A 22,707-nucleotide genomic window follows, 5' to 3' on the forward strand; every position below is an offset into this window, starting at 1 on the left:
TCATATGCTTCATTTCTACTAAACTAAAAAAAATGTTTTATTATCAAAAATTTAATAACAGAAACCAACAGATTTAAATAGAAAATTCTTATTCACGTATTCAATTAAGCTTAGCTATTTACGCGAATCAGCCTAAGAAAATTAAATTGATCAGGGTATTGATCTCGATCACTCTACAAAATGTTCTGGTTCAGCAGGCAGAATCAATACAAAGTTGGCCTTATTTAAATAGACAGTCGCGACTCATCAAAACAATCAGCGGATAATAATCCACTAGTTTATCCACGATAATAACTACTTTATCACGTTATCGTTAGTCTACCATTGAACATTGGAACATCTAACAGTTACGAACTAATTTAATGAAAAAAAAAAGCAGGAGCCTTCTCCATATATCACTTATTTTCAATCTCTATTAGTAGTAAGTCTAGTTCAGTCTACATTGGAATCATACTTCCGATAAGACAGAATTAATTAAGACACAGACCCATTTCTTAACCTTATCATTCAATTAATATTTAAATCAACGTCCGTCGATAATATCATTTAAGCGTTGTTAAAGGGTTAAATCTTTTGACTAGAAGAAATGCAAAACTTGATACATTGACACATACCGACACACAGTTTACTTCCCTCTGCCCATACATCTACATAAAAATAATATATAACAATCACCATCTACGATCTGAATCAGTCGTCCAATAAAATCATCACCAAATGCACTAAATGTTTCCTCGGCCTATGGGGAAAGGGTGAGCTTCCGTATTAATTACAAATTTGTCTAAGTCTAACAGTTTCCTATCGTCGCTAAACAAAAGATATAAGTATTTCAAAGTTTCGCCTAAGAAAAACGATTCCATCATATCTTTAGGTTGGACGTTTGCTGTATTTTTCACATTTCCAATTGAAGTGTAACCATGTACGACTTTAGTGAAGTTCTCAAAGCCCTGGAAAGAACCAATAAATTTACATACGGAATGATGGAATCCGTTTTCTAACAATAAGAGAATATCAGGTCGTCTGATGGTATAATTTCAGTCATTTTGTCTTTTTGCTTATCAAAAATATTTAAAAGATTGCATTAATAATTGTCAGTTGTAGTTTTATGTGTTGGAAAAGAGTGCATAAGAACCTCGTCCCTAATGAGACTGTCTCTAGAAAAAAATCGCTCTACATGGTGGTTCAAAATTAGCGTAATTCCTCATACAGGGCGCCCTTTCCACGAGCCTGGCGATTGGAATTTCGGAAATCACAGTAGATACGAGGTCGCATAAGTTGAGGCCAAGTTGCACATTTTTTAGCTTCTTTTTGACTTACTTGAAAAATTTGCCATCCCCAATCCTGGTAAGTGGTGTTTCCTGTTAATTGATACATATACCACAAACTTTCGAGAAACTCTGGCCTAAGAAGATTATGAGCGTCATTAGACTTAATGTACATATCATTTGAGTTTTCTCCCTAAAATAATTATAGAATTACGGAAACTAATTAGGAGTATTAGAACCTAGAATACAGTGTTACCTGAAAATTAAAATATGTTATTTCCGGAGCTAAAAATGTGGGTTGCTTAGCATAGGTTTGATAACAAGTTGTTAGCAATTCTTCAGCCAATTTCATGTGTGAACTGGGAAGACCATTATGTGCGCCTGAAATAATTTGATAAGCCAGAGCAATTTTGCAGGTAAACAATCAGTTAAAACCTAATGCTAAAGTTCCTGGCATGAAGCAAGTCAGATGGTCCATCTTTGGCTTAAAATCTTTGGTGCCGCCTACAAGCTCTCCAAGGAACAGTAGTCCATTAGGTACAGTGCGCTTGGCTAAATGTAATTCTATCCCATTTACGCTTGACAAATAATCGTTTTTAAGGCTGCAAATTATACAAACGCTTATTGAAATTGATATGCAATTACGGAATTGCGGACTTACTATTCTAAAGTTTTCTCACTCTGTATCCACTGCTTCAGTAAATATTCGTAATAACTATCTCCTCTGGCGCCTAGAGTGATAGTGGCGTATGCTCTAAATTGTCCATTGTTAGCGTTAATAAAAATAGGAACTAAACCATCCGTTTTTTCTAGCCTATGCACTAATTGTGATACTTTGCTGACAACATTCTAAAATGAAATAAACCTGGCGGTAGCGAAATGAGCTATCAGCTAAGCCAAATATAAAAAAATTACCTCATACTTTGAATTGTCAGTAAGCCAACTTAGATATCTAAATTCCAGTTGAATAGTAGTTACTTCCGAAGTGCTACTATCTGGGGACCATCTAGGGGCATGAGCTTTTCTGGTAAATAAGTTAATATCAGAGAATGGAATTCCAGATTCGCTATCAAAGCATGGTAAGAGTCGGTCTGCCAAATCAGTCTAAAATAACAGATTGAAGCAACAATCTAACGATACATTTAGATCATACAGCTTTTTTTAAGTACATGTCATCTTTAGTGAAATGGTAGATGCTCAATAATCCTCCGAGCACTCTTATTGTGACCTCGAACAAATTTACATCTCTGTTCACATCAAAATTCAAATGCTTGTCTACCCAGTTTCTTGCATCATTATATTCTACAAAAAAACATCATGTGGGCCACCAATTCAACTAACGGTTTTTGCGCTCTAACCGTCTTTGAGGTTCATCATATACATCGTATCGAGAGAATCAACGATAGTGAGACCTAAGCCGAACCAATCATGGTAGCTCTTAGAAATCGGCTTGAGTTGATCATGACCCCAGGCAAACTCTTTATATCCTTTCCAAGCATGTTTGAAAGCTTGCACAACTGCCTTTTGTCGTGGGGTTGATGGGTCTTTAAGAAATGAAACTGATGACGTTTCGTTCTAACAATCACCTTAGTTGCTTCATACCTACCCGGAAAATATATTAAGTTCTTTGGGGGCTCGGCTACTTGTTCACTGTCAACTTTATTATTTACTTGGGCCCCTTCCGGATCCTCTAGTACCTATAAGGTTACAGAGTTTTTAACTGAAGTGTTTGAGTGTGAGTTTACAGATACAGGGTGCTCACGCACATTAGGGGTTAGATTAGACGCAATATATGTAGTGTTCTAGCAGCGTATCGGTGAGGTTTATGTAAAGCGAGATTTTTTCATGATTAAGGTCGTTGGATAAGTTTCGGTTTTTTTATGTTACACACCTAATACCTAATAACAAGAAAATAATATCGTGAAGCTTTCCCGATGGTTAGATGAAGATGTATTAGTTTTCTTACTGTTTTACACATACAACATATAACTTGATACAGTAATAAGAAAAAAGGGGTGATTTGTCAGATTTTTCCTTGTTAGCAGACTAATAACTGTCTGAAATTGATATGAGGCAAACTATTCAGTAGGTACCTGGTTATCATTATTGCCCTCCACTCCAATTTCAACTACATCTCGGGGGTCGTTTCGAATATTGCCTAGTGTAACACTTTTTTCAGTGAATCCTGGGGCATTCTCGACTGTTATTATGGTCCCTTTCGAATCCACCGAGATAAAATACAGGGACGTTAATGTAAAAATAAGCCCAACCAAGTAAATCACACTTCTTTGGCACTTTGAAAGTTGTTTCCATTGCTAGAATAAAACGATATACTTTACATGAGGCTTGCCTATTCACACTGGAAACAATTATATAGTTCAAGTTTTACGCATACCCGTTTCAATCTAAATTGTCGCCTTAGAGTTGAATTATCTTCTAACAAGTTGAGTGCTATATGGTCACTTTGACCAAACATTTTCAAGGCCTAATATGATGTTAACATTATTGACATTGATATTGATTATTACAGTTTATCTTATACATATGTGCAGCGCGTGTTTTATGCATCGGAAATCACAAAAATCCCATTATATTTTGCATGTAAAAAGGGCAGATGACAATAACAACAACCAGAACATCTGTCAAATTGAAAATTCACCTTGTGACAGCTAACGTCAAACGTGGCCAATGATACACTTGCGTCTACGGAACCGCCTTACAGAATTTATGTATCTGTAGTAGGCAATCCGTTATTGCTTTTATGCCAGCGATTAGCTGATCTATGCATTACATTCTTTGAATATAAAACTAAAAGAATATAAAACTAAAAGTATTTGCGCACCATTATCGATCTAAACTTAAAAAAAAACATGGATTTCTAGTCTCCGAAATGATGTTTAATGCATTAGTTCACAACCATTCCCTTTTCGTTTTTAATTTCGGAATTTAGCTATTCTCAAACGCCTCCACCTACACACGTTATTGTATAACCGATTGCCTACTACATATAGATAAATTATGTAAGGCCGTTCCGTAGAGGTAACATACACCGAATCAAAACGACAGTCCCCACGTTGTTTGGTTCAATGTTTTGAAGGGTGGGGATGCGTGGCTTTTCTCTATTCTGTATATTCTAGGAAAATTCATTGAATATTCTGTTGTGGTGATAATGCCTAGTGTTCAGCGTGATGTACTCGCTTTAATAAAATTCCAAGCTGAAGGAGACAACCAGGAGACGATCTGCATCTTTAGTCGAGTCTTTGCAAGGTAAATAAAGGAACTTATGAAATTAGTAATTAGTGCATAACTTTTACTTCATTACTCGTACAATTTATCGTACTTGTTTGGTCAAACGCTTAACTATCGGGCGTTTTATGGTAAATATCTTGATTTAACCCAACATTTGCTCATAAATAATAAATGTTATTGTCAATCTGACAACTGTCGAAAAACTAACCTCTGCGTATGCGCTGTCTTAAGTTTAAATACATTACAGAGCTTTGAGACAAACCGTTTTTGTTTGCTAATATTACAAATTAATGCCGCCGAAATTATGGTAAAGTGTTTGAAGATGGTGTAAAACTATTCTGTTTTTAAACGAAAACAGATTTACAATGACTGAGGACACCAAGAAGTGTGATATCTTGAATGTTTCGTGCAAACCTCCTGAAATTCACGACTTTTGTATTATCAAACCCATAAGTCGTGGGGCGTTTGGAAAAGTGTTTTTGGGTGCAAAAAAAACTAACATGGACGTCATGTATGCTATTAAAGTGATGAAGAAGACGGAAATGGTTAACAAGAACATGGTGTTTCAAGTAGTCAATGAAAGAAACGCTTTAGCCCTGACTAAGAGTCCTTTCTGTGTGCAGCTGTTCTATTCTCTTCAAACGTCCACGTCGATTTACCTAGTGATGGAATATATGGTCGGAGGCGACTTGAAATCCTTGTTAAGCGTGTATGGATTTTTTGATGAAGCGATGGCTACATTTTACATTGCAGAAGTTACTTTAGCATTACAATATCTTCATAGGCACAACATAATTCACAGAGACATTAAGCCTGACAACATGCTTTTATCTAAGAGTGGTCATGTGAAATTGACCGATTTCGGTCTATCGAAAGTGCATATTCATCGTGACTTGGAGATCACCGATTTTGAGAATTGTACCCCAAATTTGTGCGCCAGAACTCCTGGCCAATTGCTAAGTTTGACGTCGCATCTAAGCTTTGGATCAGGGAACTCTAAGCATGTTGGTGACCCTCATAATAACAGTTCATTTTTATCAGAAGAATTATCAGTGTCGAAAGACAGTTCAACTATTGGAAAAACTAGTGCATATTTAGAAAAATCCGCAGACATTCAAGTCAGGAAACATACAGGAGTATCGGGTGTTCATTTTTTGTCAGCTGATAATCATACACCACAAACCTCAACAGATTGCTCAACGAGTTCAACATATTTTACATGCAGTTCCAATACACAGACATCTTCACTGAAGACGGATGATAGTTGCCAAGCTAGTGACGTGATTGATAACAGCACATCACCCTTGAGTCGTAGAATTCCCAGCAGATTAGGACTCTATTACAAGGAGAGGGAGGCAGAAAGGAAAAGGAAATACCGCAGCCCCAGCCCGAATCGCTCCAGAAAGACTTACCTTAGAACGGGACTAACTGGTGAAATGGAAATTTTAAGACTTGATGCAGCATCGCTTCCGAACGGTGTTACATTTTCAACTCCCGTATCTATCGAAAAGTCTCGAAAAGTCAAATCTACGCGATTTGAAATACCACCATTGTCCCCATCAGAAAAATCCACCAAGGAAGATGATTCGAGTCAAGTAAGTCCTATAGCAGCTAATGCAACAACACCCAAAACTCCTATGACACCATATCGTACTCCTAAATCGGTAAAGAGAGGCCAATGGAGCTCGGATCAGCGAATTTTAGGTACCCCCGATTACCTTGCACCAGAATTATTGTTGCAAAATGGCCACAATGAGGCTGTGGACTGGTGGGCGTTGGGTGTATGTTTTTATGAATTTGCTACAGGAATTCCGCCTTTTAACGACAACACCCCACAACAAGTGTTCAAAAACATTTTGGAACATAACATTGATTGGCCGACTAATGAGGAAGCTCTATCTGGCTGTGTGGTAGAAGCTATCGAGAGCTTGCTAGTGCACGATCCTGCACATCGCGCTACCGATGTTGAATTGATCGTTATGGAGGCATTCAAAAACATTGACTGGACTAATTTGCTCAATCAAACGCCGCCCTTTGTACCAGATCCATGCGATATTACTGACACAGCATATTTTCAAGCTCGGAACGAGCTGCTTAATTTTAATTTGTCTAATTTTGATTTGTAACATCCCAAGCATTTTTATTATGTAAGTTCAAAAAATTGATATAACTGTTAGCTATATGTACTACCAAGTGATTGCAAAATTTTCAGATAGTTACATATGTTTTGTTTTTGTTCAACTTTTGTGTAAGAGCCAAAATACTTATCTGCTGATGAAAATCTAGTGGTTTTACTAATTATTTAATTGACATTAATAATGGTTTTAATGATGAGTTTGGTCGCCTTATTCCAGGATTTTACTCGTAAATCATGTGGCTTTAAATATGTTAGTTTGAATATAGACTGCAACTGAATGAATGTTTCTGCATTTTTCTTAAGGTTCTCTCTGCAGTATCTTTGCATTCTGTTTATGGAAACGTTTGGAGAGCACACAACTACAAGTCAAAATACGTGTACGACTGAACCAAGCTGAATTTTTACCAAGAATTCGTTTTCCTAAAATTAATAATAAAAAGTGTCTCATGTGGTGCCAACTTAAGTAGACACACTGTATATGTTACTGATATTTCTATTTGTATGTAACCTTTTTGGTATGTCTCGTAATTTTTGAACACTAATTTCGGTGTATTAAAAAAAACTATTTTCAAACAGTAAATGTGCTATTAGTGACGTCACAGTCCCGCGCGAGTCCCACAATTCGCTTGCCGTGAGCTATCCTTTTGTGTATAGCGCCGATTCAGAGCGGTTGTCAGCTGTCACAGCTGACTTTCAATTTGCCGCGAAAACATTTATGGCGAGAATTCAACCTACTACATTTCCCCGTGAAGCCAACAGTGCAAAGCAATAATGGATTTTTTACACATTTCCATTGACGAGTGGCTTTTGAACGAAGAGGAAAATATGAAACGCCTGCAACATGATGCAATTTGGAACAAAATCCCGCTCATTAATACCAATGAAATTCACAATTTTAATAATGGAACTCTGGTACGTTTTCGCGGAATGATCCAGGATATGTATGGCCCGGAGTATTATATGGAAACATTTGAGGTCAGAAATGAAGCAACAAATGAAATTACAAGAGGCACATCTAAATATATGGACTTGGTGAGTTGTACGGAAGGTATGGATGTAAGGTTCATTGAAGATCCCAGACATACCAGGGAAAGACATTGTTACGTAGCTACAAGTGTCCCAGGCCTAAATAAATGGGTACAAGACTGCGAGAGAACACAATTCACAATTGCTGCACCACCAGCAGCATCGTCAACATCCCAAAAAAGACCTATAGATGATGTCATGGACGTCGATGGGGATAATCCAAGTGGAAGTGGTTCTTTGCCCAAAAAAGTATCCAACAGTGGTAGTTGCAAGGAAACACCTGCGAATCCCCTATGTTCGATGGAACACTTACTAAATCACCCTTTAGGAGATGCAAATGCTAAAGTGTGCCATTTGAAAGTTTACAATGAATCTGACTCATTAAAACTGAATGATGTTTGCGAGTTTGTGGGATTTTTGAGCATAAATCCTTTAATAGAGTCAGCACTTGCCGATACAGATCTGGGAACTGAATTAGAACTTCAAATTCATCACCCACCTACCAGTGTAATTCCAAGAATTCATGTTGTTCATTTCAAGGCATTAAACCATTTAAATCCCTTGCTCAGTGATTCAGAAGTTAACAACGGCCTTAATTTGGGAGCAATTAAGAAAGATCTTTTAACACTCTTGTCGCAGCTGTTTATGGGAGATGTTCTTGCTGCAGAATATTTAATTTGCCATCTCATATCAGAAATATACTCGAGACGAGATATACCCTTGGGAAAATTTTCCCTAAACATTTTCAATCTACCAAAGTTGGAGAGTATTGATGTTGTCACTGAAATTTACAAATTCCTAGAGCGATTAGTGCCTGCAAGTCACTATTTACCTTTAACGTTGGAGAACATGAACACTTTGTCGTTTACACCTAAGAAGGACTACGACTGTAATCGTCTGACCAGTGGCATACTACAGTTGAGCAAAAATACCCATCTGGTATTGGATGAAACTAAGCTTCAAGAAGGAAAACTGAATACATGTGGGATCCAAGCTGTGAAAACTTTGGCCAATGCAATTAAAGACCAAAAGGTGGCTTACGATTTCAACTATTATCCCATTGTATATGAGTGTGATATTCCATTTCTAATTCTATCAGAAGGAAAAAGCATGTTGCCCTCAGATGTGGGTATTCCACTCGCACCGGAGGAAGCAAGCATTAAAACATTTAGCGAAATACTGCAAGCCGCCGACCACTTTTTAAACCCTGAATTGCTGACCAACATTCGAAAATATTTAACCCAGGCTCGATTAATAAAATATGACATATCCGAAGAAGTTCAGGTTGTTATTCAGGAAGAATTTGTGAGGATGCGACAGAACAGTAACATTACTGCTGAGGATTTACATGGTTTATTAGTATTATCCAGATTAATCTGCCTTTCCGAGGGAAATGGTACGTTGAATGTGTCTTGCTGGAAAAAAGCTTGTGAAATGGAGGCAAAGAGGAAGGCCCGGCTGCCTAAATGAACACTTAGTGAAATATATGAGGTTTTGTTTGTCATTGTATTTATAAGTACCTAGATTAGAGAATCAACATTTTTTTGTGTACAGTTTTCATACCGTATTTGAGTACTTTTGAAATACATACATTATCTTTATTGATTTGATTGCAATTTATTTACGTTTCCTAAATGAACTGATTTCAGGTGTTAAAATAAAGCTCAGTAGGAATAAACTTAAAAGTGTTCGGTTCAAATTTCTGGGTTTGCAAAGTGTTCCCTTATCGAAAAAGTTTGGGAAAACCCTGGTGTGGACTATATTCTATTTTCCTTTTAGGAATAGTCCGATACAGAAAGACAAATTTGGTATAGAAAGTAGCGATTCAGATGAGGAATTGGACAGCTTGCAAGATCAATCCTTTGTCGTTTCAGACGAGGAGGTAGTATTTGAGACGTTTTGATTTAAATTGCACGTAAATATATTGGGATGGAGTAGTTTCAATTATCATTAATGTTTTTTCGAAGGACTCTGAAGAATACACCAGGAAAAACTCCGTCATAAATATCAGCAAATTAGACACCAACGTACATTTTCCCCCGTATCTAAGTCATGGTGATTTTGAACACAAATCTTTAGCCACTGGATTGTTTGCGAAGAGCGATGTAAGTACTGTTAAACCGCTGAAAGTCGATGGAATGGCAGAACTCGTAACATTCCAGAACGATCATGAAAATTCGAGCTGCTATCACACAGCATCTCATACGGACAACTTTTCAACTGATGAACACGATAGCATAAAAGACAGTCAAAACGTTGTGACTCAGTTCAAAGGGTTACATGTGACGGATAGTGGGGCCGATCTACCGGAACTTGCACATGATGTCGAGTACTTTAATGAACTGGACACCAAATGGCAAACATTTTGGACAGAAAATGGTTAGTCTTCCTTTGAATTTAAATATAAACATTTGAAAAATACGGCATAACGACCTCACCAGCAACATAGCAAACATTCACGATTCGATTGTCGCAAATACACGATGATTAAAGTAAAGTGGTAACTAAGCACCGCCAATTAAATCTTAAAATATGTTATTCGAGTCGTGAAACCCACGGAATCTTTTTGCGTATTTTGATTGATTGGTTCTACAGGAGAAAAACTGATCTGGAATGCGTGGATAACTAAATACAGTGCATTTATCAACCCCAACTACGTGTCTCAAAACATCGAAAAAGAGTCAGGAAATCAACTTGGAACAACCAATAGTAATGACCATCCGACGACTTGTTTGGAGTGAGCAATTTAAAAGGAATCGGAAAATGTGGCTTCTTACTAATGTGTTTTAGGTCATCCCGTTTTAGTTTCGACGAAAACCTGATCAAAACCTCGTCGGACTCTCAGTTGAAACAACAACAAGCGGAAAATTCCACAAAAAAATTACCACTTTCCCGTTTTTTATCCACAAGCGAAGAGAAAATATCGACCGATGTATCAGAAGGATGGAATCCACTGTCTCCTGTGAGCATTGATTGTGAGACGGAAGCAGAGCGCCTGCTGAGCTCACGGTGCGGCTCACGAACAAGTGGCCGTTCGTTTAGAACAGTTGATTCTATGACCAATGTAACTCGTATATCCGTCAGTTCATTAGACTTGGGAAGCAGCCAGAGCAGCGACAGTATTTCGTCTGTGAGCTCGGTTAGTAGCTCGGAGGGTTCAGATGTTGCCGAAGAAGATTATCAGGAGCAGTGGAATAATCTTTGGAAGGAAAACTACGAGAAAGAATACATTTTCCAGTATAATAAATTTATTGCCGATAATCAAGAGACTGACGATCATGTGGATATTTTAAAAGACATCCTCGAGGTGAAAGAGTTTGATAATGTTACAGTAGCTAGTTCTGAAACTCTCATTTGCGACGATTTTCGGTTCAATGAGCAATGCGACAAAAGACAACATCTTTTCGAAGTGGATTCATTGAGTGAAGTGAAGAGCGATACTGAACTTTTTAAAAGTCCTTCGCCGCTGACCGTGGATCATTCTTTAAGTGACTACAAGCGCGGATTCTCAATCATTAGGAAATTTCGAGATAGAGCGGCCTCATTAAACACTGACGTTTCAGACTCTGAAGTTGGATCACCAATTCATTTGAGCGACTTAAAAGGAAGGAGCTTGAGGACGTTAGGAATGGAGGAGAAATGTGCAGACGTCGCTGACCAAACGGAATATTTAAGGTTATTTTTTAAATATTACTCAGTTTTAGTGTAGTCACTAGTCATAACTGATTGTAGTGAAGCTGTACGACAGCCACTTTATGTTATTATTACGGAAATGTGCGTAGGAACGCAATATTTAGATCATTTTTTATTTGTATGTTTAGCAACGAGGAAAAAGAAGTTAGTTTCTATATAGAAGAAACAGAGGATTTAGCGATGATGGCCAATATGGGCTTACCCACATCATTCGGGAGGACTTTACCCGGAAAAAACGAGTCAAGCAACGCACCCATTGGAAAACCGAGGTTCGTTTAATAATTTTTAATATCCCTCCACACACTCCTACAGATACAGAGTATTTTGAAGTTGGCCTAATTTTTTCTACGGAGTTTCTAGGACTTCCTTGGAAAGTATTAAAAGAAAGAAATAAAAAAAACTTCCTTGGAAGGAAGTTTTTTAGGTTCAGTCTATTCCTCGCAGATTTTGGCTATTGAAAAATAGTGACAATTTCATGTAATATTACCGATAACACTTCAGATCTGTAAGATTGCCATAGGTGACACTAATAGTCAATTTTGGCTCAGGGAACATTCAAAATACCCAAACACCCCACTTGAATTAATTCAATATGCAAAAACTACCACCGTCGAGCCAAAACACTAATTCCCGGTATTCCATTCATGGTGGCATTTACGCTACTTTACTACACATTCCTTCGAAACCGGTATTCATGCGCATCTAAATCGGGCAAATTCCTCGGGCAACCCCGCTTCCTATTGGCCGAAGTCGGATTCCAGGCATTCCGACGAAGGTCCTGCATCGGGGCGTTTCCCATTCTTCGGGTTTCCCGGTCTGCCATCGATTGAACGAAAATTGGGGGATTTTGCGGGGATTTTCTTCAGGTTTTAGATGGGTTTCGGTTAGAGGCACATATTTAAGGTGTCATAGAGTAAATGCTCCAAAAGAGCCATATGAAAACCTTAAATTGACAAAATTTCGAAAACTAAACACTTTTGGAATGGACAACTTTACCCAAACTTGCTCTTATTTTTAATACTGAATAAGATGAAATTGTGAAAAATTGGGGGCTTCCATTTGGGAAAATTAATTTTGGGCAGTTTTCTCAACTTTATTTTTTTATCGGCAACACTATTCATAGTGAACAAAATGTTGTCGAAATTCCAATAAAGTAAGTCCTGCAACAACAAGAAATGCGATTTAAATTAAGAATCACGTATTCCCTTATAGGAAAAATTAATAGTTATCCGAGTGGCTGCATCTGGCATTTTTTACATAAAATTTCAAATATATCAAAAACGGTTAGACTTAATTATAGGATATTATACATGAAATATATTTATAATTTAGAGTAGAATCCAAAAATGTGCAAGTTTAGGTTGATTTTCGCAATTGGGACACCCGTAAATTACAACATAATTTTAAAATATCACTGTATTTTTTGAATAACTGATGGTTTTGGTGGTGGCACTTTTAGCAAAATCAGAGGAACCCAACACGTGAAGGCTGCCTTAAACTTATTGGGTGTGGAGTTTAATGCGGAGGAGCTAGACAAAACCTTGTCCGGTAAAGTCGAGTATAAGATGAAGCATATTCGCCATCAAAATAAACGACTTCAGTTCACCAACACGAGGAAACACATTCGATTTGATGAAGATACTTTCGCTCCCTGCCTGGGATGTTCGGATAATTTAGCACAAGAGCAGGTAGGAAATCTGGTTTGAAAAAAATGTGGAATCGTAGTAGTTGCAAAACGTAAGGGAGAAATTCCATTTTCGACGGACACAATGCGCCAAACCTGACCGACTTTCAATCAACGCTTTTCCTGTTAATTTTAATATTTTCACACATTTTAGATGAGTGGATCAAAGAGCAGTGAAGACCTTAAGGATGGAGAAGTTGATTCGTTTGATAAATATGAAGATCAGCAAACGGGGACTTCTGCAGGTGCAGAGTTGACAGAACAGAAAGACTATATTTTTGAAGATTACAAACAGGAAAAATCTAAATCAGGAAAACGCAGGAAGCGAAAGTCCAAAATCAAGTATCCACCAGAATTGGAAGCAAATAAAAAATTGAGAAAATTCTGGCCGCGGAGATATTCGCTCTTTAGAAAGTTTGACGATGGGATTAAATTAGACGAAGGTCTGAAACATAACTGTGATTAAGTCGTACAAGTTTCAAATTTGATGCTGTTTCTTTATAGAGAGCTGGTACTCAGTTACGCCTGAACTTGTGGCAAAACATGCCGCAGAGAAATGTGCGTGCGACGTCATAGTAGATGCCTTTTGTGGAGCGGGAGGCAATTCCATTCAGTTTGCTTTAACTTGTAGCCGAGGTACGCGTATAAATTTGAAACTATTGTCCATCGAAGTTAACTCTTCTTCATATTTTTCAGTGATAGCCGTTGATGTAGATCCGAAAAAAATAGAGTTGGCAAAGAATAACGCTGAAGTATACGGTGTTTCGGATAAAATCGACTTTATTATTGGCGACTTCTTTTCTCTAGCCGATACATTAAAGGCGGACGCAGTATTTTTAAGTCCTCCCTGGGGCGGTATAGCGTATGCGAAGCAGGCAGTTTACGATTTGGAAAGTATGTTGCAACCGGTCGGATTTTCCAGTTTGTACGCCGCGGCAGCGAAAATATCGAAAAATATAATTGCGTTTTTGCCAAGAAACAGCAATACTGCTACGGTGAGTACCTATTTACTACGGGTTTTCACTGCTTCAGTACTAATTCCAAACATTATTTAGCTCATTAAGATGGCCGGACCAGGAGGCAAAGTGGAAATAGAACAAGATTTCATAAATAACAAGCAAATTTCCATAACAGCGTACTTCAATGATCTAATAAGGGACTCGTGAATAAGCAATATTCTTCCTATAGCCGTAGGTTAGTAGCTAAGTTAAAATACTTTATTTTTAATACTGTGTTACTGTTCCGTTCAGTTTTAATGAAAATATGTATCGGCTTTCGCCTTTAATAATTTTTTTTATATTAAAGTACTGAAGGAAAATTTTGCTACGCATCGTTTATTTTCCGAAATATGGAACATTATTGAAACGTAAAAATACACAGATACCTTGAAACACATGGTTGCCGAATTTCTTATCTAGTTTTTTGCAAATATCTCAGTTGTTCATAGGAATGATTGTTTTTGGCTATTTTTCCTGTACTCCCTAAGCGCTCCTAGACAACGCTCCAGAGGAATGACGCAAATTTTTCGCATCACCCTGTATAATTATCAAACCAGATCCCATATTCAGAGGGGTTCTGTGCCAAATGTCTGATCTCTGTCTTGTTCATAGATTACAGAGTACCTCTGTGATCTGTGGTCTTGTTCGGTAAAGTGGCAATTGAGGGTGAATTGAGGTTATGGCATCGAAGATATTTCCCAAACAAAATGTTTCTGTATTAAATTAATGTTTGTCATCGTTCGTATACTATACTTTACTTAGTAAAGCTGACTAAAACTCTGATCTGTGGGTAAAATCATGATGTATCAAATTTCTCTCTATGCCATACCTACCATTATATTTCTTGTTGCGGTACGAAAATATCGCGAACGAAAATGGGGTAAGTGCCAGAATACAGTGAAACTGAATGGAAAAGTGGCCCTAGTGACGGGGGCAAACAGTGGGATTGGATATGAAATAGCCAAAGAATTGGCAGCAAGGGGGGCCCACGTAATACTCGCATGCAGGAATTTAGAAAAGGCGATTGCAGCTGCAGCCGAAATTAGAAAGTCATTGCAAAATAACCCGGTGCTGGTAAGTAAATAACAGATCATGTGAACGAAATATATTTCTATTTCAACCATAAATCACTAGTATTGTAAGTAGCGGGGTGGCGGACAAAAAAAACCTACAGGCTAGACTACAATCACATTAATGCTTAATCTGTTTCAGGAGCCTTTGGAGTTAGATCTTAGCTCGTTGCGATCGGTGCAGTCGTTTGCAAAAATCGTCAATGAATACGAGTTCATACACATTCTGGTCAACAATGCTGGAGTAGCATATCCAAGAAATCAAAGATTGCAAAGCATTGATGGCTTCGAAATGCATTTTGCGGTTAATCATTTAGGGCACTTTTACTTGACAACGTTACTCGAAAAAGTGCTGGTTCGATCGAGAGGTACGTTTTATATTATTTAAGTAGTAGGTATCGACTTTCGCGATTGTAGGACGAATTTTGGAAAAATGAGCCCCCTGTGCAGGTGCAAATGCAAATTTTCAATATCTCTTCTTAAAAAAACACTATTAAAATTTGTCCATGCTAATCTGTTCCCTAATGAGTTTTTGGTACAAATTAAATACAGTTATTTTTGGAATAATAAACGTTTCCAGTCATTCTAAAAGCTCCCACTAATAAAAATGTTGTTAGTAGTCGTTGGCTTGCACTAATTATATTAAATTAAATTAATTATTTTTATGCACCTTTTTCCAATTTCAGCCAGAATAATCGTCGTTGCTTCTTCTTTGCACGAAAAAGGACGGTTAGACCTGAAGGCTATTCGGAATTTGGAATTTGAGGAAGGTGAAAACTTATATGCTAATTCTAAACTGGCCAATGTGTATTTCGCACAGGAACTTGCAAGGAGATTCAAGAAGAGTAAGTTTATTTTACTACTTTTTAGTAAAATTGTGAAAAGAAACTTGTGTTAAAAATTATTAGGCGCTCAACTAGTCGATGAGCCTTAGACTTGAACAATTATCAGACATATTGATGTAAACGCTCGGATGCATTGTCATTTATTTTGAAGAATAATTATTCTTAATGTATGAAATCATAAATTATTTCTTCTATTACAAGTGTCCGGGAGTTTAGGAAAATCCAATACATGTTCCCAGTCTTCATAGTTCATAGCTAAGTACCATTTAATACAAACATTAACTTTATAGGTATGAACGTGCACGCTGTTTGCCCTGGGTGGGTATACACAAATCTTTTTAGACATTCCTTTAAATGGTATCATTGCATTTTGATGGTTCCTGTGGCATTCTTATATATGAGAACTGCTAAACAGGTACAACCCCATTGCAAATAGCATTCACTCGTTTCTTAAACGATTTTTTTAGGGCTCAGAAACAGCAATATATTGTGCTACAGAACCGTCTCTTGATGAAGAAACCGGGCTTATGTACAAAGATTGCAAGAAATACAACAGCAAAACAATATTTTATGATAAAATAGCCACTCAACTTTGGGATGAATCACAAGATATGGTGAACAGTTGTATTAACCAGGATTAATGACTTAGTTCTCCATTAAGCGATACCAAAGTTTTGTTTTTATTAGTGTTTTTAAACGTTTTAATTTGTTATTGAAAATTGAATTGAGTAAGAGAGGCAAAGGGGGAGGTCTATTGAAAACTACAAAAAGACCAGCACAAACAAATTATTAAGACTTGGAGTAGGTAACAGATATATGAAATCGCCAAGTTATTTATTTACCAAGATCGTATAGCGTACTTTTTCGTTCGAACAAAGAGTATGTTTTTGAGAGTTTGTTATAAGATTTCTAGAAAAATAAATGTTGTAGTTATTTTTTGCTTTAAGGATTATGGGATAGTGAGCTGGGCGAGGTCGATCTCGGATAACGCGAATCATAACTTGATTGTGCTTTAAGGCAGGAAAACGCGTTTGCACTTATTTTTTTCAGGAAAAATTACCTGCCATAAGTCCTTAAAATATTACCACCTTGTTATGACGCGCTCTGTATATAAGCAAAATCCTCGTTTCTCTGCTGAGTTGCCAAACATACTGTTTCCAATAACGTCATTGACGTTACTCGCATGAAGTTTCTGATTGGTGATTGGTGCTCCTGATAGTACTGTAGTAGGTGCCCGACCTGACAGATGACAGTTGCAGTTGCGAGCTGGCTTAGCTGGAAGTACGTTGTTCGTGTAGCGCGATTTGGCAGTGGTTTGTTTTTGTGGCCGTGATTGTGATATTTTCGTGTTTCCTCTGTGATAAAGATCTACAGAAAATATCAAAATGGCAAGCAGACTGGCTGGGCAGACTATAAACGATCGATTTTTGGCCGCTAGACACAGTCTAGCGGGTCAAGGACTGGCTAAAGCCGTCTGCAAAGCAACCACTGAAGAGCTGATCGGACCGAAAAAGAAACATTTAGACTGTAAGTAGTGCATTGATTTATTCACAAAATATTATTATCTGATTAGGGAGATATGGAGCCTGCCAATTTGTATAGCAAATTGATATTTTGCGACAGCAAATGACGTTTAAAACGATTAAAGATAAAACAATAGACAAGTCGGTCTCCTAAACCGGTTTTGAAAACGATTCTTTACCAAATTATGGCCTACGTAGACGGCTAAAACCGATAATAGAGCATTATTTCTGGTCCACCTGTCCCTTAACTTTAATTATATGCTTGAGGCGACCTGTTTGGTTTCAACTGCTGCCATACGTACACATTCACTGAACCGCAGCAAACAGTCGAGTTATGTAGGCAGTAGTTAAATAATACATAATTGAGCTTTAGATTGATTATTTATTTTATTTAAAAACGTGGCTGAACTTTTTCATAGCCCAAAAATCGCTTTGGTGTTGATCAAGATCGAGGTCAGATCGCTTTTAAAGTAGCTACTTAAGTACATGATGTTTGTGGTTTCTAACTTGGAAGCATGATCTGATTTTCTATGTTGTTTACCAATTCAAATGCAGTTATTACTGCACTTGTCAACATCTGTGAAGGCCAAACATCAATTATTTTAAATAATAATCAAACTCAAGAGGTTCTGTAAATAGTAATCAGGAATGTTTGTGGTATCAGTCAGTGCCGCTGGTTAGGGGGCACAAAGCAGGACACTTTAAAGAGATTGCCATCTTTAAAATATTGGAATCTTCAGTTAAAATCAGTCGTAATAAAACCAGCATGATTTGGATTTAAACTATGTACGCTAATTATTATGAGTTTTTAATTTGAATCTTGTTTTACTCGTAACTATTCAATTTTCATAATTTGTATTAAAATCAGAGCAATAAAAATCGTAGCAAGTTTTGTAGGAAGGACGTCAAATTTGGAGCAAGGAAAATATTTTATCAGAATTGTTTCAAAAATCGAAATTGACGGTCCTGAAATTCTGTTATTTTTCAGATTTTCATGTAGAACTTTTCCTTGAAGTTTTTGCGCATCATTTCATGCCCAATCAAATAAGTAATAAAATAAATGCAAAAAGCACATTTTGTCAACATTGCCACTCCACTGCGGTTTTCTAAAACAATCAATTTTCTATTAAGTAGTAAGAATCGCAACTCATTGTTTATTTTACAAAAAAAATCAAAATTTGTGTTAAACTAACACTCACTGACTGCAACTGACAAACGAAAATAATCCAACTGTGAAGAAGATCCATATCCGTAAAAAAAGATAAAAAATATGCTGAAGGTATTATTTTTGCGCTTTTTTCGTACGAAAAATGTATACATTTTAACGATTTTTCAGAACTAATTAAGTATCTGGGGATATCCAATTGCTAATATCGCATACTATTTTATCTAATCTCGTGTGACGCCTACAAAATGAAACAAAAAGGAGGCGTATTGTGTGGTATTATACTTGGTGTCACAGTTATCTTGCTCAGAACAAGCTTTCACTGCTTTTATCAGCATTGACAGGCAAACCAGACTCCCATTCGCTTTTTATCACGCTGAATTGATTTATTACTGCAACAAAAACATTAATTGGATCAGATTCCTGGAACTTTTAATAGGATGGGTAATTGTAAATATGGTCCTAGTTTATATTACTATTGGAAAATGTTCAAAATCCATTGTTTAAAGTACCTATTTTATAAATAAAAATATTAGTCAAGTTTTATACATTTTAACACTAAAGACTGGAGAGAGAGGACTTTTCTAATTCACAGCTTAAGTATTTGAATATAATTCAAGATTTGCTCGGGCGCCTGCCTATTTAATATTCACATGACCCAGATATCCGCTGGTTTCGCATAATCGCCAAATAAAAATGATTAAACACATTTTGCGCATATTTGGGACTATATTTTAATAACATTTTTAGGCCTTATTTGTCCCTACTTATGCGCTTGTTAGGCAAATAGCTGTGACATAAATGGCAGGAAACAAATCGGCATTTTGCAATATCTGCTAGAATATTCATTTACTTAAGTACTTAGTTACTAGAATATACATTAAATTTCGAGCTATCGCTTTCTTCCTTCTGCTGCGTTTCAATCAATCTTCATCTCGGACTTAACATTTGTTTGATTATTTGGTGAATTAAAAAACTTATTTAGTGAACTGCAAGGTCTAAACGCAAGGAAATCTGGATAAGAAATTCTTGCGTGAAAAATGTCTTATTTTTCAGGTCTTTGAGCGTGTTGTATGTGTCAATGACTTATGTCTGTACCCTGTTAAAAAGTTTCAACTTAGTAATTCTGCATTGTTCAGGTGGAGTTAAAAAATATTTGAATAATTTGTTCTTCATGAGCTAACAAACTCACAACTGATTAGGTAAGATTCTTTTGGCAACGTATAAATTCGTAAGACACGTTTGTTTAAACGGCTCCACATTTTTCCCATCGCTTCGTGTTCTAGTTTCCAAGGCCTATAATGAGAAGGATATAAAAGCAAAGGTGCACTTTTAGTGTTATGCAAGCGATTGCAACCGCCTCGACCGGCAACACACATTTCATACGATTGTTCTTCCTTTCCTTGTTACACAATTGAATCGTAAAGGAAAGTGATTGTAATGGTTTGTTTTCCCTTTTCCTGCTGGCGCTTAGTTTGCGATCGCATTTCGCTGCTCTAATTTCAATTCCTTTTTATACACCTGGTTCGGATCATTTCCTATTATCTTAACCAGCAAACGAATGTTTTCAGAATCTCAATCATTATGAACAAAGCAACTTTGCCACAATTCGTCTGACCTTTTAATAACCAATCTTATGAGTGCAAGGTATAAAATGTTTGGAACGAGGTCGACTCGTTAAATGGCCCGTTTAATTTTCTCGTTTCAATTTGGAATAATGCGGTCAAAACACTGAAGTATATGGCAAGCAAATTCAGTATGTATTTTATTCTTAAATCAGGTATTTATAGGTCGGTCGACTTAATTATATACAAATTGTTGGATCGTGTATGTTAAGGAATTTCCATATCGTTTGCCAAAAGGTATTCTGGTTATAGAAGTAGAAATTGAATTAAAGAATCTACACTTTAAGGGCAACCAGACATTAATTTCATCACAGGTTTCTTGTACCCAATTTGTTTGTGTACAAGGTTTTTCCGGCTGTTTTAGCACTCCACTGTACGGTCTCTTTGATAAATTGTTGAAATAAGTTTTATATCTTTTAAATCAAAACTATTTTTTGTAATCAAACGCCCTTTAAGTATATTACATAGTTAAAAAATGTGATATGTTTTCATACATACATACAATACATTTTTTATTCGTCCATTTTCAAAACATGAGCTCTCAAAGATTAAAAAGTTCATTAATGTGCTTTAAAACATCGACAGTCGTGATCAAGAACTCAAAACATCATCAAAGCGTTGTTCCAACGCAAAATCACTTGTTAATGTTCCCCTACTCCCTAGAGTTTAGCGGCATATTGATACAACCCCCGGTATAGAGATTTGCCAAAAAGTACCAAAATTTTCCTTGGCATTAGTGTTGTATTCAATGTAGTTTTATAATAATAATGAACAACAATAGTTTCTAATCTACAAGTATCAATTTGATGGAAAGTACAACTTACTTATGATAGATACTAGATGATAAATATTTATATTTAGGCCTACTGTAGTGAAAATGTAGGCCAAGCCTTGCATACCAAGTTTTATAGTAGGTAATAGGTGCGTAATGTGTTTTTATCAATATCGTATGTGTAATATTTTTATGTTATTTTAATTGGTGACTAAATCAAAAGTAAATACAGTGTCTATGCAGATAGCACTTTTATCAGTTTACCAGAATTCTACGTTTCAGGGCAATTTTTTATATTATCCTTTCAAAACAATAATATAAGTAGATGCTTATAGTCTATGAGTGTTAACAATGTATATTCATAAATGATCATATACCTAACTCTTCTATGACCAGCCAAAACTTAGGTATTAACTTTGGGCACAAATGTTCGCACTCTAAATGAACGCCAAAGGGTGTGTCTTAGATTTTGCAAAAAATGTGCAAAAACGCACTTTTTTATTTGCAATACTAGAATTTGAAAAATAGTTGTAATGAAATGGTTAAAAAATACAATGGCGTACCATTTTTTTCTTCGTTTCTGACAAATTCGGTAGTGTGCAGGTACGCACGCCACTGGCAAAAATTAATAAAATTATTTTACTGCAAAATATGCGCCCTTGCTAGCTTTTGATCTCGTTTAAAAATTTCGTTTAAATATCTCCAAGCGCTTTGAAGACATTTTTAATTTTTCGTTCTTTTTAATTAAATTTTATCACCCTGTAAGCATTTTGGTGCTATCGTGTATACAGAGTGATTCACAACCTTATGGTCACAGAGCAGGGGCGTGTAGAGGACCTCAAAACAAATCGAGTTTCCATTTAAGTTTTTTCTCAGGCCCACGGTTAACGAGATTGATATTTCAAAAGCAAAAAAATTGGTATTTTCTCCTTAACTCCTACAGTTTACGAGCTATTTTGCTCATTTTTTTACGTAGGCTAATGTTAAGACCCTTTACCCGTAGGTAAGGCGACTGGTTGTGCAAATCTACAGGGTGTTTTTTTTTATAGAGACATACCTCCTTTTACCCCCAGAACTTTTTTGTGGTGCGCCACGGACACATTTTTGCATTTGTTGTTGAATTTAAGAATTTTCTGATCTCTTGCAGTTTTTTCGTATCTGTCTTCGTTTTCGAATTATTTGCACAAATATAAGTCCATGTAGGGTTTCTGGGTGATTTTATATGAATTTTTGTACACATTTTTTTGTGTCTTTTTGCTCACATTTTTCTGGGATTTTCAAGTTAAAATAGGGATAGCTGACGAGTTAACTTTAAAATTTATTTTAATTTACTTTTAATTTAATTTACAATAATTGAGGTTGATTAATACACAATTGATTGAAAAATACAGAAAAATGGAACGAATATTTCAATTTATTACGAAATTTCTTTCCTTCACAAAATAATGTGAACAAAAGAACTCAAAAAAATTATTTCAAAGTTCATGGAAAATCACCCAGGAACCCTACGTGGACTTAAATTTGTGCAAATAACTCGAAAACGAAGACAGATACGAAAAAACTGCAAGAGCCCAGAAAATTCCTAAATTGAACAAGAAATTTACAAATTCGTTCGGTCGAAGTCAGTGGCGCACCACAAAAAAGTTCGGGGGGGG

The 22,707-nt window shown here is 36.4% G+C and overlaps 6 protein-coding genes across 9 annotated transcripts in view; 5 read left to right on the top strand and 1 right to left on the bottom strand.

Moving 5' to 3' along the window:
* Positions 1 to 393: 393 nt before the first annotated feature.
* Positions 394 to 3,953, bottom strand: LOC109541778 (endoplasmic reticulum mannosyl-oligosaccharide 1,2-alpha-mannosidase). The gene is made up of 11 exons (XM_019910736.2): positions 3,661 to 3,953; positions 3,359 to 3,580; positions 2,872 to 2,962; positions 2,624 to 2,809; positions 2,419 to 2,567; positions 2,181 to 2,369; positions 1,927 to 2,114; positions 1,701 to 1,867; positions 1,522 to 1,646; positions 1,318 to 1,458; positions 394 to 947 (listed from the first exon to the last, which is right to left on the bottom strand). The coding sequence occupies exons 1-11, from the start codon at positions 3,739 to 3,741 to the stop codon at positions 723 to 725; spliced, it is 1,764 nt and encodes a 587-aa protein (XP_019766295.2). The 5' UTR covers positions 3,742 to 3,953; the 3' UTR covers positions 394 to 722.
* A 379-nt stretch (positions 3,954 to 4,332) lies between these two features.
* LOC109541776 (trimethylguanosine synthase) lies at positions 4,333 to 14,449 on the top strand. Its single transcript, XM_019910733.2, has 12 exons — positions 4,333 to 4,532; positions 9,457 to 9,559; positions 9,645 to 9,782; positions 9,840 to 10,056; positions 10,273 to 10,414; positions 10,468 to 11,352; positions 11,499 to 11,639; positions 12,830 to 13,058; positions 13,209 to 13,497; positions 13,559 to 13,690; positions 13,751 to 14,049; positions 14,110 to 14,449. The coding sequence occupies exons 1-12, from the start codon at positions 4,435 to 4,437 to the stop codon at positions 14,218 to 14,220; spliced, it is 2,784 nt and encodes a 927-aa protein (XP_019766292.2). The 5' UTR covers positions 4,333 to 4,434; the 3' UTR covers positions 14,221 to 14,449.
* LOC109541779 (serine/threonine-protein kinase greatwall) lies at positions 4,543 to 6,933 on the top strand. Its single transcript, XM_019910737.2, has one exon. It carries the CDS (start codon positions 4,880 to 4,882, stop codon positions 6,638 to 6,640), a length of 1,761 nt encoding a protein of 586 aa, XP_019766296.1. The 5' UTR covers positions 4,543 to 4,879; the 3' UTR covers positions 6,641 to 6,933.
* LOC109541780 (mini-chromosome maintenance complex-binding protein) lies at positions 7,334 to 9,282 on the top strand. Its single transcript, XM_019910738.2, has one exon. The coding sequence runs from the start codon at positions 7,423 to 7,425 to the stop codon at positions 9,145 to 9,147; it is 1,725 nt and encodes a 574-aa protein (XP_019766297.2). The 5' UTR covers positions 7,334 to 7,422; the 3' UTR covers positions 9,148 to 9,282.
* A 223-nt stretch (positions 14,450 to 14,672) lies between the features above and the next one.
* Positions 14,673 to 16,900, top strand: LOC109541818 (retinol dehydrogenase 11). 2 transcript variants are annotated; one of them, XR_007282295.1, is made up of 5 exons: positions 14,673 to 15,126; positions 15,265 to 15,490; positions 15,809 to 15,967; positions 16,031 to 16,382; positions 16,435 to 16,495. XR_007282295.1 is itself a non-coding variant. In XM_019910795.2 (5 exons), the coding sequence occupies exons 1-5, from the start codon at positions 14,851 to 14,853 to the stop codon at positions 16,606 to 16,608; spliced, it is 960 nt and encodes a 319-aa protein (XP_019766354.1). In that variant the 5' UTR covers positions 14,677 to 14,850; the 3' UTR covers positions 16,609 to 16,900. The 2 variants fall into 2 exon arrangements, 1 of the variants encoding a protein (XP_019766354.1); XM_019910795.2 differs by having other exon boundaries at positions 14,677 to 15,126; positions 16,258 to 16,382; positions 16,435 to 16,900.
* Positions 16,901 to 17,193: 293 nt separating this feature from the next.
* The window catches only part of LOC109541816 (phosphatidylinositol-binding clathrin assembly protein LAP), a 26,075-nt gene continuing 20,561 nt past the window's right edge, over positions 17,194 to 22,707 (top strand). For 2 of the 3 annotated variants that reach the window (XM_019910790.2, XM_019910791.2), the window contains exon 1: positions 17,195 to 17,494. In XM_019910790.2, coding sequence (XP_019766349.2) covers positions 17,353 to 17,494 — 142 coding nt within the window. In that variant the 5' untranslated portion in view covers positions 17,195 to 17,352. Of the gene's footprint in view, positions 17,495 to 22,707 lie in introns of all 3 variants that reach the window. The other variant, XM_048669755.1, reaches the window with a different exon arrangement.

Source organism: Dendroctonus ponderosae, unplaced genomic scaffold (assembly GCF_020466585.1).
Source record: "Dendroctonus ponderosae isolate FM_Combo_2020 unplaced genomic scaffold, Dpon_F_20191213v2 Dpon_F_20191213_9, whole genome shotgun sequence".
Classification (NCBI taxonomy): domain Eukaryota; kingdom Metazoa; phylum Arthropoda; class Insecta; order Coleoptera; family Curculionidae; genus Dendroctonus; species Dendroctonus ponderosae.